The following is a 19147-nucleotide window of genomic DNA, read 5'->3' on the forward strand; positions in this document are numbered from 1 at the left end:
CCCAATCGGGTTGATAGAATTGTCTAACTCGGAATACGCTGACTCCATATTAAGGTTGTGCATTCAATAATTTTTTCAAACATTTTTATTTTTCTTTTCCTAATCTATTGGACAGGTTTTTAGACATAATCCATGCAGTTTAAATATTCTATCAGCTTCTGTTAGCTAACAATAGGGCTTCAAAAGTCACTTTTTGAGGCAGATGGTACACATGCCCTACAAAAACTACTAGTCAGAAAAATTTGAGAAAAATATGTCAATAATAAAAAATATATAATCATAGTAAATATATAATAAATTGTCAATATTTTTGTGCGGAGAAATTGAATAAAATCATGCAATAAAAGTTAAATACTCTCAATACTTTGTTTACCTGATTTACAGGCATTTTGTGTAAGAAAAAAAATCTTATTTCAACTTGTAAGACATGAAAGTAGCATGATAATAGTGGTGCAATTGAATGCTCATTTAAGTGCTCATTTCCTTTCAGTCTATGATCAGTCTATAAACTTCAAATTACTGTTTTATTTGAACTTACTGCATTTTATAAGTTATTCATCCTCATATTTTTACAAAAATCTGTTGTATAACAGGTGATTGAGCCTAGTGTAACAAAAAACGTCTTTTTCGGTCATTTTAATAAAAAAAAAAATCATAAATTTCCTTAAGTCCCCATAAATTCCCGGGAATTTATGATTTTTGGGAATATTTCCTTAAATCCGCTGGGAATATTTCCTCGAACTTAATTTCCGGGAGTTTTACACCACTAATTGAAAAACAACATTTTGTATGACCTAATTCTTCTTTCCTAACACCTTATTCGCCTTATGAACATTTATTACTTGAGGCCGTTTCTAAATTGTATCTGAGTTGATAACATTCTTTTTCAGTTGAGTTAAGGTATTCAAAATTAAAATGAGATCAGTTTTTAAGGGTGTGCAATCATAATTTTTTAAAAATTGTTTTTCTTTTCATAATCTATTGGACAGGTTCTTAGAACATAATCAATGCAATTGAAATATTTTTATAAGCTTCTGTTAGCTAACAATAGGGCTTCAAAAGTCACTATTTTGAGGCAGATGGTACACAAACCTACAAAAACTACTGGTCAGAAAATATGCAAGTCTCCTCTTCAATATAGCAACAAATACGTCAACTTTGTTTTTGAAAAATGAAAAAAATTAAATTTTTATGAATTTTAAACTCCTTTTTCACATTCAATGTTTGTTTCATAGACTTCAAATTCATAGCAACTTGCAGCGCTGTTCTTGATGAATAAAGTTGATGCTTAAACTTCTTTTATAGACACAATAATAGCCGCTGGTATGTGTACCTTTAAAGCACGGTTTTACGCCTGCTATGCTCGGGCAGCAAGTGAATAGTACAGCTGGAGCGATCTAGCGGAATTAGTTTGTCTCTAGAGCTAAGCGCTCGACGTTAAACTGCCGTATGAATCAAAACTGCTCTGATCATATGGTATTGATTCATATGGAGAGTGAACGAATTCCGAGTTAGCCAATTCTATCACCGGCCAAACGTTTAGAGGTCGAACGGGCTTGGAAGGGTAAAGTTTGCTAAATACATGGATCTATCAAAATTTATAACCTCTTAAGACCTTTTGACCGCCCTCCGTTTGCACTCACCCACCCTGATGAAATTTTATCAATCTTCTCGGGAATACAGTTTTTTTTATTTTGCAAATACAGTAATTATAATTACATGACAAATAATGATAACTGGAATAATTATGAGATGTTCCACCACGTAAATTATTGTGGAGGTTCTATACAATCATGTTTCCTGTTTTATAATTGAGTCTCTTTTCATCAAAGAAGTTACCCGTCACAGCCCTGAAATTGATCAGTTGCGACCTGAAAACTCTGACACCAGACCTGAGCCAGTCAGGTCCACGATATTATTATTATTATATAGATGTTACACAATTCCGTTTCTGTTTCATTTTCAATATGTATTACAGTATCAAGGAAGATAAAAAAAATCTCTCAACTGAGCACCAAGTTCAAGAACACAGCCACGAACAATCATAAGATTATAAATAATATACGAGAAAACCTATCTATTCACACACATAACAGAAATCTACACAGTAGTAGGAGACAACTTGATAACAAATAAAAACAATACAATTGCTGCAAAATCTCAATATTGATAGGAAGTGAAAGAACTTTTTTGTACAACAAAGAAAGTTATTGACACAGCAACAATAGAGCATTTCATTCCAATTAAATGATGATTGGCGTACTTATAGGGTGTTCGGGAAGTCACTGTGCACTTGAATTATGGGAATAAATAACTTTGTGCACAATCAAAGCCACCTCTAATACAAGGCCCTGGCCTACGATATTGCAACGTCGCAGTGTAGGCCTAGAATCTAATACATGATTGGTGAAAAATATCAGCTGGTATTTTTTAAAATCTTTTTCACCAATCATGTTATAGATTCTAGACCTACACTGCGACGTTGCAATATCGTAGGCCAGGGCCTTGTATTAGAGGTGGTTTGGTATCACTCGTGTACCTACGAGGTATTGGAGGTGGCTATGGCACAATGATTTTCCGAACACTCGGTACAAGAGAATTAAAGTGAGCTTACAGCCAGCTTCGTCGGATCCATCTCACAGTCGTTTCTGCCATCGCACTCTTTCTCAACTCGATAGCATCTGCCGTTGAGGCACTCGGCCAGGCCCTGAGTGATGTTGCACACATTTATTCTGCGAGTCACCTCCACATCAGTGAACACCACCAGACTTGCAAACCTAAACACAACGCACATCATTCGGTTACATTTCTACAGTCATTTAACAAAAATAAAATTTTTCAGCTGCAAGTCTTGCAATTTTCAAAAAAATATTGAAATATTGGTTGTTTGAAATAAGTGAGGAGGAGGCTGTGGCTCTGGTCTTGGCGGGAGGTGGACTCACCTGACTTCACAATTAACATGACTTCTACTGACTCTATATCAATACCGACTGACTTACCATACAGACTGGCTATATACGTTACAGACGGACATAACAATATAGAATGACTTTCTACAATACGAAACTATGACAATCATTTGAATGAAATTACCCTCATCTATTAAATCCATTTAGGCTCTCCTTCTTCTTCCCTTCATAAGATTCACTCTACTTGAAATACCAACTCGAGTCTACGCACAGGCCACAGTGCCCATGTAGGCTCATTCCATAATGTATAATATGAAACCCTAATCTAAGTACTTAATAATTTGTATTTTATATTTCATATTATTTATCATTTTGTACTTGAATTTGAATTTATTACTCTTTGCATGTACAACAATAAAGTTATTTGGCAATCGTCACATATTACAAAATGAAATTACATATTACAAAAATAAAATCACAACAAAAAGTCATTCATGTCATAAAACACTTATCAGCCAGCCAGTCCTTCATTTTTCTTGAGCTGCACTCTATTGTCAATGTCCTTAAGATGGTGCGGCAGGGAGTTGATCATTTTTTGGCTCATGTGAATTGGATTTTTCTCGTAGAACGCTGTCCTATGTTGTTGTATTCGATAGGTGTTCCTTGAGCGCGTGTTATAATTGTGTGTATTGTGTATAATACTTGCTGTATTGTGGAATAAAGAAGATTCTTGATTGATTGATTGACATTTAATTATAATACAAAACAGTTCTATGAGAAATTCACATTAAGGGAAATATACAGTTGTAGAAGGATGCAACCATATAATACTTCGGCTCAACTCACACTTATGCGACTCAAGTTGCAGTCTCTCCTCGACGCAGCATGTGTTTTCAAATGTTGACACTCAGACCAGTCGACTCTAGTCTCCGCGACCTCACGACTGTGAGACTGAGTCGAGCGTCGACTCGACATGTTGGTCGAGCCTCGACTTGAGTTGCGTAGTACCTTAGACCAGTTATAGAATAGTCACGCTGGGAAGTCTAGCCTCTGAAGCCAACATCTACTGCCATATCACCATATCGTGACGTCAGCATCGGATAGAAAACTTTTCTGCAGAGTTTGTTTACATTGTTTTCTATCCGATGCTGACGTCACGATATGGTGATATAACAGTAGATGTTGGCTTCATCGACTTTTAGTATGAATATACATAAAGGCCATGTCTATTCTATAACTGGTCCAAAGGTAGTACCATGCATTTTAATGAAAGTGAGGTATGTTTCATGAAAGTGATGTTTTATAATTTTAGATAAGAAAATATATTCATAATAATTATTATAAAATCTGTTACATGTCAAGTAGTGACAAATTAGATCTTATATTTTTATACAGTAAGAACATAACCTATTTTTCGGACATATTTATCAAAATTTGGGATCAGAATAGTTTTGGGCTATGCAAGTTGTTCTTTTCCAATCATATTCATATGATTTGTAATTGTATCAATAAATACATAGATAAATAAATAAAGTAAGGTTAGAAAATGGAGTAGCATGGAACTGAAGTAGTGGCATGAGCAAAAAAGTCTTGAGGTCGAGAGACTGGTGTATCCTCGACTGGAGTCGTATGATTTGAGGTCGAGCTAGTGTGAGTTGAGTCTAAGAAGTAAATAGGTAGGTTAATCAAGCGATTAAAACCCAGAATAAATGGACTTTACTAGAGTGAGATATGTATGATAATTTCATCAAAATAAGCGTTCCTGTAAGCGCCTAATAGCAGCAATCTTACTCTGTGAACCAAAAATATAAGTGTAATGCCGGCGCCACACTCTCGTCGAGTCGTTCGTCAAATGGCCACGCAATGGCCAACAACGAAGGCAAGTGAAGGCGAGCGCTGGCATAGTAGCCATCCACACTCTCACGCTCGTCGTCATTTGCACGCACTTGACAAGAGTATGGAAGCGCCTAAAGAGTCTACGTGGTACACATTGAACTCAAAGACTTACACCGAATTCACAAAATATTAATATAAAATAACAATGCTACAATGTTGCAATGGACAATGTCAGTGCAAACCTTAGTTTGCAGCACGGGGCTATATGGCCAATGTTATTTCTTACGAGAATAAGAGCACACTGCTGTTTTTGTGCTGATTCCATCAAAATTATTCACTTAGCGCATTGGCTTCTGTGAAATCTGGCAGAACTGTGTGATGTAGCCGATTATTTGACATGAATTTTTACAATCCGAGAGCATCAATTGTTTAAAAAATTAAAAGTGTCGACGACGGTGAAAATTCATGACAAGTAGAATTGTACTGAGAAATGTAAGTATGCCTCTTGGAAGTCGGTTACGAGGACGGGACCTGGAACTATCTGCAGCAGATAATCGGGCCCGGCTCTACCCCTCTGTTCCGAGACACATTTTCCTGGTTCAGTGAGTTGCTAATATTATAAATTTTATCATTATATATAATTCATCTTTTTTTATTGAAGGCAAATCCTGTAATTATTCTATTGTTTGAGTAAAAAGTTTTCTTAATATTATTTTATTTAAGTTCCAGTTTCATTTCGAGTTACAATTTAATTAAATCGATTACTTAGTTCTCCAAAATATAATTTGTTTTGTCTATTCTTTTAAAATATAGTTCCTTTCTCATGAGTTATAGAGTTAGATTAATTTAACCTCTCGCAAGCCAAGCGTCCTATTATAAATTGTTACCATATAATGTCTAGGGTTGTTCTCACAACCCTATAATACCAGCTCAATACCATACATAATATAACCCCAAATTATCAATAATAATTATCCCATTACAACTGTAATCCATGAGAGAAATGCTGCAATCTAAGGTTGAAAGACAACTACCGTACAATGAAAAATGAACCATAGATACTGTAAATTAGAGAAATATGAACATATATGAAATAAAGTTTCAACATTTGAAAAAATTGAATTCTATTACAGTGCCTGAATGTTAGCAACGGAATATGTCACAAGAGTTGTTAGAAATTTGCTAATCTGTCTAAAGTATTATAATATTTTTGTCTTCTATCCCGTTTCTTAACCGTAAAAATTAAAAATTCTTTGGTTCTTATGTTTTTTAGTGAAAAGGACTTAATCTAATACAAATGGAATTAAAACCTCATTTCGGACTTTCAAAATATAATCTAAATTTGGGAGAGAAATAGTACAATGAGTATCCTTAGTTTTTCTCTCCCATTCAGTGCTTTCTTGAAAATAAAAAATATAATAATAATATGCTTCAATGCTAAAAGTTACTCACTGGAAAGTTCTGTTGGCATCAATACCGAATGTTGATGAGGGGAAATGTACGATGTCCTCCGCATTCCCTTCTCTTGAGAACCAGGTGTGGATGAATGTGCCATTCGTGTCTTCACCATAAGTGGCCATGTTTTGGATCACCTATGCAAGCACACACACATTGACATTACTGTATAATATCAAAATCAATTAATCGATTCGTTCAGCTTATTCAGGAATTTACTATTGAGAACTATTAAGAACTATTGTTTACAACATTATTGTAAAACAAACCACTCAAGATCTAATCGTTCAGTTTATTCAAGAATCTACTACTGTTAATAATTGTTATCGTAGTTATTTTGAACATAAATAAAAATAGAAATCAACCCTTTTCAAAATTATTTACTATACAACATGTTTCGGCAATATGATGCCTTCATCAAGTTGATTTCAAGTGTACATAACACTTGATAAAACAAATCAAATCAAATTTATTCCTCCAAAAATATCAGCATTTAAAAATGATACATTACGGTATTAATTTTAAACTTAATTCCACAAAATTATATGAAAATAAAACAAACGCTGTAATCAATTTGACTCAATAATATAGAACTTATAACAATGCTAGGTTTCTGAATTGATAATAAGTTGCTGTAATAATAAATAATAAAGGGAAATAATAATAATAATAATAATATTTTATTTTCAACAAAAGTATAACAAAAACAATGTAATAGAGTTGAAAAACGTCACAGATGAATAACATAATAACATAAAATATCAATCTTAAATAAAACTCTAATAACATTTAACAATTCATTAAATTTGCAAAATTTAGATAATATTTTTTTTTTCACTCTAACAGAATTCGTCAAGAAAAGCGTACATAGGCAATATAATGCCTGTGCGTAAGCTAGAGTTGAGTTTTTATTAAGAGACTTGTAGGAAAATGTAAAAAGGGAATAAATGAAATAATGGCATCAATGGCCAAATCATGTTGTTAGTAAATAATTTAAAAACGGGTACTTGGATTTATATTTTTATTTATATTCAAGAGTAACCCTAACAAAAAAAACAATATTATTTTGAATAATATGTTTCAGTATACAGTATGATATCATGATTATGCTTCTGAAACAATGTCTACACAAATCACATTACGATAAGTTCGAGAAACCATAACATTGAACTCTTGCTATCAATACTAGAGAATAGAAGAGATAGAGATAGATAGTTCTGATAGAATATATTAGAGATAGTTTCTCAGTAGCCAGTTCACTTTAGAGTACGTAGCCTATGAGTGAAAGAAAGATGAATGCAACGTATTCAATAGGGTTGGATACAGAAACCACATCACGATAAATGTTACAATGCACTGTATTGTAGTTCCTAAGAAAACTAATGAGAGTTATTCAATGGACAAAAACATTCATCTTACTTTGTAATTGACAACGATGAGATTATCATATTTCATTAGTCTACTAGCTGGCCCGGAGAACTTCGTACCACCAAATTGTTAATGCATCTCATGACAAACTTTAGTTGGAAGCACACCTGAGGAGCCGCGATGCGGCATTTTGCATCCAGGTTCTTCTTGCTTATTGGTTTGAATGGAAGAACTCACACACACACACACACTGAATCGGGCATGCCGTGGAACGGAGTGATAAGATCAATAGCCACAATCTCCATACGATCAACACTTTGCATCACCAAACCGCGCCTCCTCAGGTGTGCTTAGTCTTGGCTTAATCTGATGCACTACGGTATATTTTTATGAAAATTATTCAACAATCAGTATTTACATTATATCTCAATATGGACATCCTATGTGCTTAGTTAGTTGTGCAGCAGTTTGTATTTTTAGTTATAGTTGAATGCAGCTTGCTGGGAATTTAATGGTATAATATCTCTAAATTTACAGCATTTATTTATTCTAAATTTATTAGAATTTATTTAATAATTATTATTTTTTATATCTAAATTTTATTCTAAATTTACAGCATTTTGAGTTCTACGACCCAAGTTTGGACGTGTTCATACCGCGGCATTAAGAATAATGAATTCCAATTTTGTGAATCAGTGGAAAGAAATTGAAAAACAGATTCTACCAACCACGGTATTTAGATAAATTCTTCTATTTACCGTGCTACCGACGACTGTTGGATGATGCAATGATTATAACAGCTGCTTTTTATTTCTGTGTATGGCCAGCTCACAAATCTTCTCCCATAATGATTACATGTAAACTTTGAAGGACGGTGGAAAGAGTTCTTAAGTCGGATCATAAATTTGATAGTCCATAAACCTGGTCTTGAACATAACGAACACAACTAAAAAATAATCAAATTCGGTTTACACATAAAAAGTTATTTAATGACAAAATTTTAGGCTCGATTTTATTCATATAGATTCATACAATACTACAGTAGTCGTCCTGTAGCTTTGCCTACGCGACCTTGAACTGGCAGAAGGCAAGGTACCCCTCGCGGGGTGATATGCATGCCGTTGCACTGTATTTGTTTCAGTCTCTAGCGAACTGTCTGCTCGATACTTATATTATACGCATATTTCGTTAGCGTGTGGATATTTTCAAAGTCCCTATTAAAACGCGTTTTTGCGTGTGCGATTGTTTTACTTCTTTTTTTCAGGAGCCGGTAGTGATTACTATTTTTCAGGTAGTGGATAATATTTTTCAAGTGTAGCTGTGTAGCCTACTATGGCCGAAATTCAGACTAAAAGGCTCAGCCTAATAGATATACGCGTAACTTAAACGCTCTGCAGAATCTCAGCGGAAAGACCTAGTTACATGATTTTTTCTTTAAAAATAAATTCAATTAATTCTCTACATTTCATACGCGATATGTATACACAAAAAATCAAAAACAAAATTTTTCTCGATACGTAACTTTTTCATGACATGGAAAATTGAAGTTGTAAATTTTTCGAATTATATACCTCGTTCACACTGAATCGTTGCTCGAATTTGAACTTTATTGACATTATTGGTATCCTGCAACAATTCTCATGATATTGCGGAAATTTCATTGATTTCTGATGACTAGTTCGAGAGTAACTGTTTTGGTAATGAAATGGGAACATTATTTTCAAGTCAAGTCAAATTCTTATTAAATTCCATTTATCTTCGGAATGAGTGAATTTACGTCAAACGTTCAAAGGACAAAAAAGATGCTCATGTTTAGTTTCATGGTATTTGATTGATTTTGGAGCAAAATTAGAACATTTTTAAAATGGTCAATGTTTTTGAACGGCCTGTATCGACTTCTCGTGGCCCTCCGCCGATAGGCAAAGCTACAGGACGGGGACTGTACTTATTATTGATATTTTTCATTCGTATAGCTAAGACTATGAAAAAATATATAATGAATAACTTACCTTAGCATAGGTCAGCTCATTTCCTGCTTGCATGCTGTAGAATGCTCGGTCGATTCCAGAGAGGCCGACGAAGACTCCCGGCTCGCCGTAAATTGCTACTTCGACACGTTCACCAGTTCGAGCTTTGCGGTTATTGATGAATAAGGTGAACTAAAATAAATATAAAACAACATTTTAACCGCTATTATAGAATATTAGTATCAATTATTTTTTATTTATTCCATAATGAACAATTACAACTTCTGAAATGACACAACAGGCTTATGCCCGAATTTGATCATATTTAAATTCAGGCAAGAATTCAAAATTTAGGTTATGTACTATGCATCACATAGTGATGAATGATACTAATTAAATTATCATAAGAAGTACGTAGATGAATTTTCACTCAAACTCTGTAGACAAACAGTCAACAAAACTTCAATCTTCCTAAATTGAAACAATGTGGAACATTATTGACAGTTGAAGCCTTCATTGTATGGATTCTAATACTTGAATACATTAAAAAATTTTCGTTTTTCATTTCGATACCCACATAAGTTTTCTTCCAGTGCATGGATTATTGATGAGATAATGATCAAACATCCAGGCGGGATTCGAACCCACGACCAGGCACCCTCACTATAGCACGTGAGGTCCACGTTATAATGGCAATATTTGACCAACATTGATGTTGCTATCCTTGTCTATCATTCGACAAAACAGGAGATCGCTATCCTTCTATAGCTTCGCAACGTTGCCAAATTCGATTTTACAATGTAGAAGTATAATAAATTAAGGCAGACAATCGGCTGTTCTCCTATCTCTGTCCACTGCCACTATAACGTGTACCTCACTATAGCAGACTGCAGGTTGTAGCGTCCCAGACCACTATAGTCCGTGCAAACCTTAGTTTGAAGCATGAGATTTGTAGTCAATTTATTTCAATATAACAATTGATTGATTGATTGATTGAGTACTTTATTTATGTAGATTACAATATATACTGGCTTATACACTTATATACAATAGCTTACAATACAGCAAAATTATAGATGAATTTACATAATATAGACTAAGAAAATAACTATTGAACTGTATATGATATGAAAAAGCATTTGTAATATAATAACTATAGATAATAATCATATTGTTATGCATCTACATAAATTGGCGGAGCTTTGGACATATCAATGTCCATTCTTCGGAAAGAATATAAAAATATCCTCCCCACTAACTCTCTACCAAAATAAGAATATAGAATAAGAATAAATAACAATAGGAGAACACTGTAGCCGTTTTTATCCTCTTTCTATCAATTGTCTACACTCTCTTTTTTGCTCTTTCTAACACAATTAGGCTCTCTGGGCTCGGTGAAATCTGGCAGCACTGTACTCCATAACATCAATGCTGCAATCTAAAGGTATGTTCAGACCAAACTATTTTACTCTGCAAAGCAAAAGAGCAATATTTGAACGTCTGCAGAGTTTGTGTTTTCACACCAAGAACATATGTGGGCCGGCAGAGCTATTTATTTATTTATTTATTCATTCATAAATGGAGACAACGGGGGTCACCCCAATCTGTCTCCTTCACATATTTGTACAATACAATATTGAGATTAAAAAAAGGAAAAAATAGTTATAATATTATTGATAATAATAAGAAAAATATCAATAGGAAAATTAATGTATAAGAAAAAGAAGAAAATTACAAAAAAATACAATGAGTACAAAAACTTGTAATCTAGTTGAAAAAGAGAAAAAAAACTTGATAAATGCAAAATTGAAAAAAACAACGATTGAATCAAATATGATCAGAACTTATATAAATAATAACAAAATACCGTACCTCTCGCCCCAAACCATGTGCACAGCCACACCCATGCATCCAAAAGATATTGTTGACATCCACCTAAACCATACTAGCGTATAAAACTTTGCGGAATCTAGCACGAGAAAAACAGAAGACATCTAGTTGCCGCGTTAAATTATTGTAAATTCTCTGCATTCTATTCAGGGGAGAGTGATAGTTTCTCAGAGTTCTGGAGCGGGGAACCATGAATGAAAAATCAGGATGTCGAGCCACAGGTGATACATATATATGTTATATTTTCGCTCTGTTCTTACTTGCACTCTGATTCTAAAATATTCAATTATTACATTTATTTTTCATTTTTTAAGCAAACGCGAGCCAATTATTCATTTCAGGTAGAATTCTTCTATCTCCATTTTTACGTGATTTAGGTTTTTGATGAGAGATCTTTATCGAAAACATCCGCTCGGATGCCTGGAGAATATCGCTCCCAGAGCAATTCGTAAACATCTTCATGCGAGCAGAGTTTTCTTGGAACGTCGGCTGGCAGATACACAGATGTCGGTGTGAACACACCCGCATTGATTAAGCCGGCGACAGATCTTTTCAAATCCAACCACAGACTCTGCTGAGCTGCAGATTTTGGTCTGAACATTACTCAAGGTTTGCACAGACTATAGACCAACCTAGTCGGCAATAGATCAGATAATCAAACTACATGAAAATTAAAATTGCATAAATCTAAGTAATAAAATTAAGAGGATACAAGATCAGCAGGTCGGATTGAGGTGCAATTTTACAAACTTCAATAGTTATTTGTGCAACTAGTGCGCAAAGTGTCAGTTTGCTGCACCGAAAGAAACGTTTACGCCCGAGCCGAAGGCGAGGGCGGAATGGTTTCTTGAGTGCAGCAGAGGAACTTTGCACACGTATTTCACATTAAGTTTTTCCTACAGTTACCATTGAATATGAAAAGTGGGTAATTATGGGTAAAATTGCCTGAAATGCATCAAATGTTTTTCTGTGTAATTTTATTATTGATAAAAACCTTAATCCTAAATCCTAAAGTCCTCGTTGTCCTTGGTTATAATATATAATGAATAATAATTAGCGCGTTGTGCTGGTTGCACCTCTGCTCACTATAGCAGCCACAGCAGTCACTGTTACCAACTTCATTTTGATTTTGCTGCACTGTTGCTCCATATAACCTACTAAGTATGTTGCGTTGCCATGTTGCAAATCTGGAGTGCAGAAAAATTTTTCCCGCACTAGAGCGGAAAAGTGATTCTTTGCGTTCTGTAATCAGTGCAGCAATGGCCACTTTTCAACGTAACTGTAGGAAATAATATTTTCTGAGGATGAAATTCGATTCTAGACAATAAATTTTCTCACAATATTGGGGTCTACTCACATTATTCCTCGAGATGCCGTTGACAGGGAACGTCAAGCTGTCTGCGATGACATCGCCGAAACGCTCAATGCTGTAGACGACAATGGTTGCGACGGGCGCCATGTCGGCACTCAGCGTAATGGCAAACGTGCGAATACTACGCTGCATGTTCTCCTGCCCTGTCAGCAGAATTATGCCCTTCGACATGATTATGTAGTTGAACGTCTCCATGAAGAAGTTGCTTTGCACGTGGAAAATTATGTACTCGCCCACCTGCAAATCGGAAACGCAATAGAACACATTAATAACCATATTACTTGAAAATTGGAAATGATACAAAAAGTCTGAGAAGTAAGGGTTATTTGTTCAAAAGGGGTATTCACAATGTTGGAGTTAGCTGGCCAAGTCGAGCTATTCGCTAACTTCAGCTATTTGCTAAGTCTGTGTTAACTCAATGCTATAGTGGTACGTTAGAAAAAAATTAACAGACGAGATAGCAGATAGCGCAGGTTTGAGTCCACTAACTCGCTATCTCTGTTAAAACGGCAACCATATGTTTATAATCTTACTTTTTCAAACTAACTTTGAGTTACACAAATTATCCGCTTGGATCGCTACTGCAGTTAGCTAATAGCAGATGGTTTTAGATGGAGCGTTCACAATCCAGAGTTATCAAATAGCACTTTATCTGGCTAAAACAACATTGTGAATACCTCTAAAGATGTAAGCAAAATTATGAAAATAATAGCATAAGCTTATTTCTCTCTTGCTAGAAGAAAAGCTTATGCTATCCATTCTCTAATCTGATATTGTAATTATATTATTCAGGGTCTGCAGGTGCAGGTTTGACATGTAGAGGGACTGGACTCTCCATCCCATTATAATAGTTATAAATAATAATAAGGTTTATTCATTCAAATATGTAAGCAAAACAATGAAAATAGTAGTTATCAGAGCTTGATAATATAAGAATGAATCATATGATCCCAAAAAATTGTTAAGTTGATACTTATTAAGTGATGATCAAGACATAACAAGACGTTGATTCTGATCAAGAACTGGATAGAAAAAAAAACAAATGAGCATTTAAATTTAAGTTTTGTAAAAATATAAAACAATGTACAAGAACAATGTCTTGTGTTATTTCATATTCCAAAATAAGCCTAGTAACCTACAATTGGAGGAAATTTATAATAAAGTTCCTATAGGTTGCACAATATTAATTCAATACTGAATACAAGGCACAATATTTTGTCTATTTCTACTAGAGTTTATACTAAACTAGAGCAAGAGTTTGTTTACTTCATAAACATCGAATATTTTCATTCCATATAAAAAGAGCCACTCTCCAGCAGACAATATTTCAAATATTCTCATGGCATTAGTCGGTTGTAAGTTGAGTTTTAAACTACTGCAAACTGAAGTTATCACTATGCTGATGCTATACTGATGGGGGAAGTAAAATTAAATTCGTATGATTTTTGCTATAGTGAGGTCCACGTTATAATGACAGTATTTGATTAACTTTGATGTTGCTATCCTTGTCTATCATTCGACAAAGCAGGTAGTACTATCCTTTTCTAGCTCCGCAACGATGCTAAATCTGTATTTGACAATGCAAAAATATAATTAATTAAGGCAGAGAATCGACTACGCTGTTCTCCTATCTTTATCCACTGCCATTATAACGTGGACCTCACTATAGTGAGGAGTCCCTTATGGGAAGATCCCACCTCGCCTGAATAAATAATTCAAGCCGTCAATGGGCTTTGCGACTGTCATACTTCAGCCGAGACCATCCGATAACACGGGAGTGATCTGGTCAAAAACTTTTGGTAGTGACCGGGTTTGAACCCGGGATGTCTAGGCTGCTGCGCATGCACTGTATCCACTAGACCACGGATCACTCCATGGGAAGTATTAGATTAGTTTACCTTGGGTTGACTAGTAGACGTGGACACTTTGATGTGATGGTTCAAAGGCGAGTAGTGGGCCAGCAGCAGCAGATCAGCTGTTGTTCGGTCGCCGTTGGCGTCCTTGTAGCTGGCACCGATGCGCATCGAGTCGATGTCCTTGAGGATCTCGGTGGCTCGCTTGTTGTCGTCCAGCCCCAACAGCTGTTGCAGGTCGAACTTCATCTCCCACACGCCTTCTTGATCGGACATCTTCAGCATCTGCATTTCGATGTTGCGTCGGCCGCCTGTGCGCATGCCCACATCTGCCGTCAGCTCCATGCGTCCGTTGCGGAGTCTGTCGGACGATAGGGACGAGCCATCTTGAGATGACACTGTCAACTAAAACAAAAACAGATGTATGAAGAACTCTTTGAGATGTTACTTGTAATAAAGATACTGTCAATTTTGATAGGATAATATATCTTCTATAAATATAAAAGCAAAATGGCACTCACTCACTCACTCGCAGTACTAAAAATCTACCGGACCAAAAACGTTCAAATTTGGTAGGTATGTTCAGTTGGCCCTTTAGAGGCGCACTAAGAAAACTTTTGGCAATATTTTAACTCTAAGGGTGGTTTTTAATGGTTTAAAGTTCGTCTTTTAGCATGTATATTCTTCTTATTACAATACCTTAAAATTATAATTGAAATGTCCATACCATTATGTTAATATAGAACTATAATCTGGAGAGAGTACCTCTTCTAAATACTAAATTGATAATTTTGTCAGGTTGGCATTAAGTTGAGTTGACTTTGTTAGGTTGGCACCAAGTTGAAGATTGAAATGCATTTTATAAAATTGTTTGGGCACTGCTACTTCAATCAGAGCTATTCCTGGGAATATTATATACTAGCCATCAGGCTCGCTTCGCTCGCCATATCCGTTTAGCCAGACGTTTAGTCTGGACCCTCGACTGGATCGTCCTAACATATGATAAGAATGCTCAAATGAAAAATGCAGGCGAGCGAATCGAGCCTGCTGATCTCATTCTTGGACGATCCAGTCGGGGGTCCAGGGAGCGGAGCCCTCTGGCTAGACGGATATGGGGAGCGAAGCGAGCCTGACGGCTAGTACTATATATATATTAGGATTTTACAGTACTTTACTCTCTTCCATGCCTATACCATGAGATATCTTTTTCTGCTACCTTTTCTCTATGAACGTTATACATGGTAACATGGAGGTCATACGTATGGGTATTTTGGTGAAGCAATTTCCAAATGCCATTATTTTCAATATAAACTAGAAAATAATTATGAAAGCCAGAGTTCCACTTACAAAAATTGTGATATATTTGTTAATCTATCTATACTATAATAAGGAAAGAGCTGGCTTATACATGTAAGGGATAGGGAAATTATTTTTAACGCATCATCACGTCTGAACTACTTGACTGATTAACTTGAAATGTTGCATATAAATTATATTAATCAACCGAGGATGGTTATAGGCCTATTTTCAATTCTTCAAGATTTCATTACGTCAAGTTTTCAGTTTGACAAGTTTTAAAATAGACCCTTGCGGAGCACGGGTTACCTGCTAGTAAGTTATAAATTGAACATAGTATATGAAAATAAAACGATATGATTTTCCTTGCTGTTTCTATTAATATTGATTAGTTAGTATTTGTGTTGATCAAGCGGTTCTTCATGATCATCATGATTATGAGATTATTGTGACTGGAATAATAGTTATTTGTATAGCTAGAGTGAAAAGTACGACTTTTTCTCCCTGTGGGAAAACGTTGGAAGCCGAGGCGAAGCCGAGGGCAACATTTTCCCGAGGAAGAAAACGTATTTTTCGCTCGTGATGTACACAACATTTTTCCTCCATCTACATTTTTTTATAGAAACTGCAAATAATATCATTTTAATAACTCACGTATTGGTGACAATGTTCCTAACAACATAACCTAAAATCTGAAACCTAAAACGGTCGTCTGATTGGCACTGCCGATTGCGCTATCTATAGGCAAAAGTTGTAACAATTATATCAGATGGCGTCTACCAAAAAGGCTGACTCCAGATCACGCGGTTCAGATTTGAATTGCAGATCAAAAATATTTGTTGGCTGGTATTTTGAATAGAATAAAATATTTTTAAAATTGTATAAATTTTTATCGTCTACTAATATTAAGAATATAATATCATACAAACATATATTTCATGAGCTGATCAAATTCTGGTTGTGGTATTGAATTCAGTTGACTCAATGACAGACACCTCTATTATGCTTTCTCATCTGAGCTTAGACCTTCTAACCTATTACAATATAAGTTTTAAAATAGAGATGCTTCCCATGTTATTTAAAAGGAGTCACTTCTCCTCCCTAGGGAGTTTTTCTGTTTTTTACTACCGAGAGCGAAAAAGTGACACTTTAGTATTATGTTTCAGGGAGTAAAGTAAGCACTTTAGACAGTAGCTGGAGAAAATAGTTATTTGTGCAACTAGTGCGCAAAGTGACAGTTTGCTGCACCGAAAGAAACGTTTACGCCCGAGCCGTAGGCGAGGGAGGAATTGTTTCTTGAGTGCAGCAGAGGAACTTTGCGCACGTATTTCACATTAAGTTTTTCCTACAGTTACCATTGAATATGAGAAGTGGGTAATTATGGGCAAAATTGCCTGAAATGCATCAAATGTTTTTCTGTGTAATTTTATTATTGATAAAAACCTTAATTTATTGTCAAATTGAATAAAAATGTTGTCCTTGGTATAATATCTAATACTAATAATTAGCGCGTTGTGCTTCGTTGCACCTCTGCTCACTATAGCAGCCACAGCAGTCACTGTTACCAACTTCATTTTGATTTTGCTGCACTGTTGCTCCATATAACTACTAAGTATTTTGCGTTGCCATGTTGCAAATCTGGAGTGCAGAAAAATTTTTCCGCACTAGAGCGGAAAAGTGATTCTTTGCGTTCTGTAATCAGTGCAGCAATGGCCACTTTTCAACGTAACTGTAGGAAAAGTAAATAATTCTTTGTTTGTGATCAAGTTATTCACTTATTATTGTGATAATTCTCTTTATATATTAGTATACATAAAAATACATATATAAAAATACTTACAAATACGTTGAATGGCATGGAAGGTTTGAACACTTGAGGAGATCCTCCCATGAAATTGACTCTGAGCGTTGAATTGAAAGCGCGAGCGATTGAGTAGCCTTCAATCACTTCATCCAGGAACCTATCACCGACCGTAGCTGTCACCATTATCTCCATTCCATCCAAACTGGGCACGAATTGCTCCAGCTCTGACAATGGGTATTGGAAATGATACACACCACGGAACTGCAACAAAATAACATGTTAGTTTATTTGACGCCAATCTAATAACAGGTTTCATACTATCTATGGATAGAATATATTTGGGAGAAAAAAAGGACAAGGTTACCTTATGTTTCCTCTCCCTATCACTTTGATGATAATATACATATTGTAAGAATGATTAAATGTAATAAGATAATTTTGCAAAATTACTCAAAAATGTCCAATCTATAGAGATTTGAGTGAAATATTTTTGTTTTTAATCAGTTTTTAAATATCAAAATTCAAAACTTTTAGTTTTGGAGTAGAAATTGGACTTTTTAAAGTGAAAATGTAATCTTAACCTTTTCTTATTTGAAACATTTATTTGTAAAAATTTGGGAGAAGACAGTTTTGGGCTATGCCTGTTGTCTTCCCCCAATCATATTATATTCATTATAATTATGATTTGTAATTGTCAATGAAATGAATAAATGAATAAAATGAAAACAAATCAAATATACTAGTAGTTCTGTGAACAGTAGACCTCACGCAGTATTCTCATACACAAGTACCAAGTATTGAAACTATAGACCTTATGGAAATGCAGCAATAGAGTGGCTTCTCCACGCATCTGTATAATCACTTGTCAGCTGATTTTTTATGGTTAATTCTATAGTCTGATATTTACTCTAATATTGGCGTATGAAGGAGGCTCCTTTTTCCTTTTATATTATCCTTGAAATGCAAAATTTCCGAAAACCTTGTATATACGTCGACGCGCAATTAAAAAAGGAACATACCTGTCAAATTTCATGAAAATCTATTACCGCGTTTCGCCGTAAATGCGCAACATATAAACATTAAGAGAAATGCCAAACCGTCGACTTGAATCTTAGACCTCATTTCGCTCGGTCAAAAAACATATTTTTCAATTATCAGTGATGATTTAGTGAAGTATTCTTATTTAATTTGGGTTTCAACCTTTCTAAATTCTAAATTCATAGTTTATAAATATTTTTGACACAAAATGGACAAAAATCATGAAGTGTAAACATAAAATATTTTGGGAAAATTTCTATCTAAATTTGGGGAAGGAACAGTTTTGGGCTTTAAGCCTTTGGCGTTCCTTTTCCAATCATTCATAGTTGAGAATGATATTGTATGTATCAATGAATAAA

At 35.0% G+C, this 19147-nt stretch overlaps 1 protein-coding gene across 1 annotated transcript in view; it reads right to left on the minus strand.

Moving 5' to 3' along the window:
• LOC111064604 (CD109 antigen) overlaps positions 1-19147 on the minus strand; it is a gene marked incomplete in the record, with an annotated part of 75416 nt that overhangs the window by 35584 nt on the left and 20685 nt on the right. Inside the window, 6 exon segments of the mRNA XM_039420232.1 lie at positions 2676-2777; positions 6198-6337; positions 9578-9727; positions 12783-13034; positions 14696-15055; positions 17787-18011. Of these exon segments, the coding sequence (XP_039276166.1) occupies positions 2676-2777; positions 6198-6337; positions 9578-9727; positions 12783-13034; positions 14696-15055; positions 17787-18011 (1229 nt within the window).

Source organism: Nilaparvata lugens, chromosome 2 (assembly GCF_014356525.2).
Source record: "Nilaparvata lugens isolate BPH chromosome 2, ASM1435652v1, whole genome shotgun sequence".
In the NCBI taxonomy this organism is placed as follows: domain Eukaryota; kingdom Metazoa; phylum Arthropoda; class Insecta; order Hemiptera; family Delphacidae; genus Nilaparvata; species Nilaparvata lugens.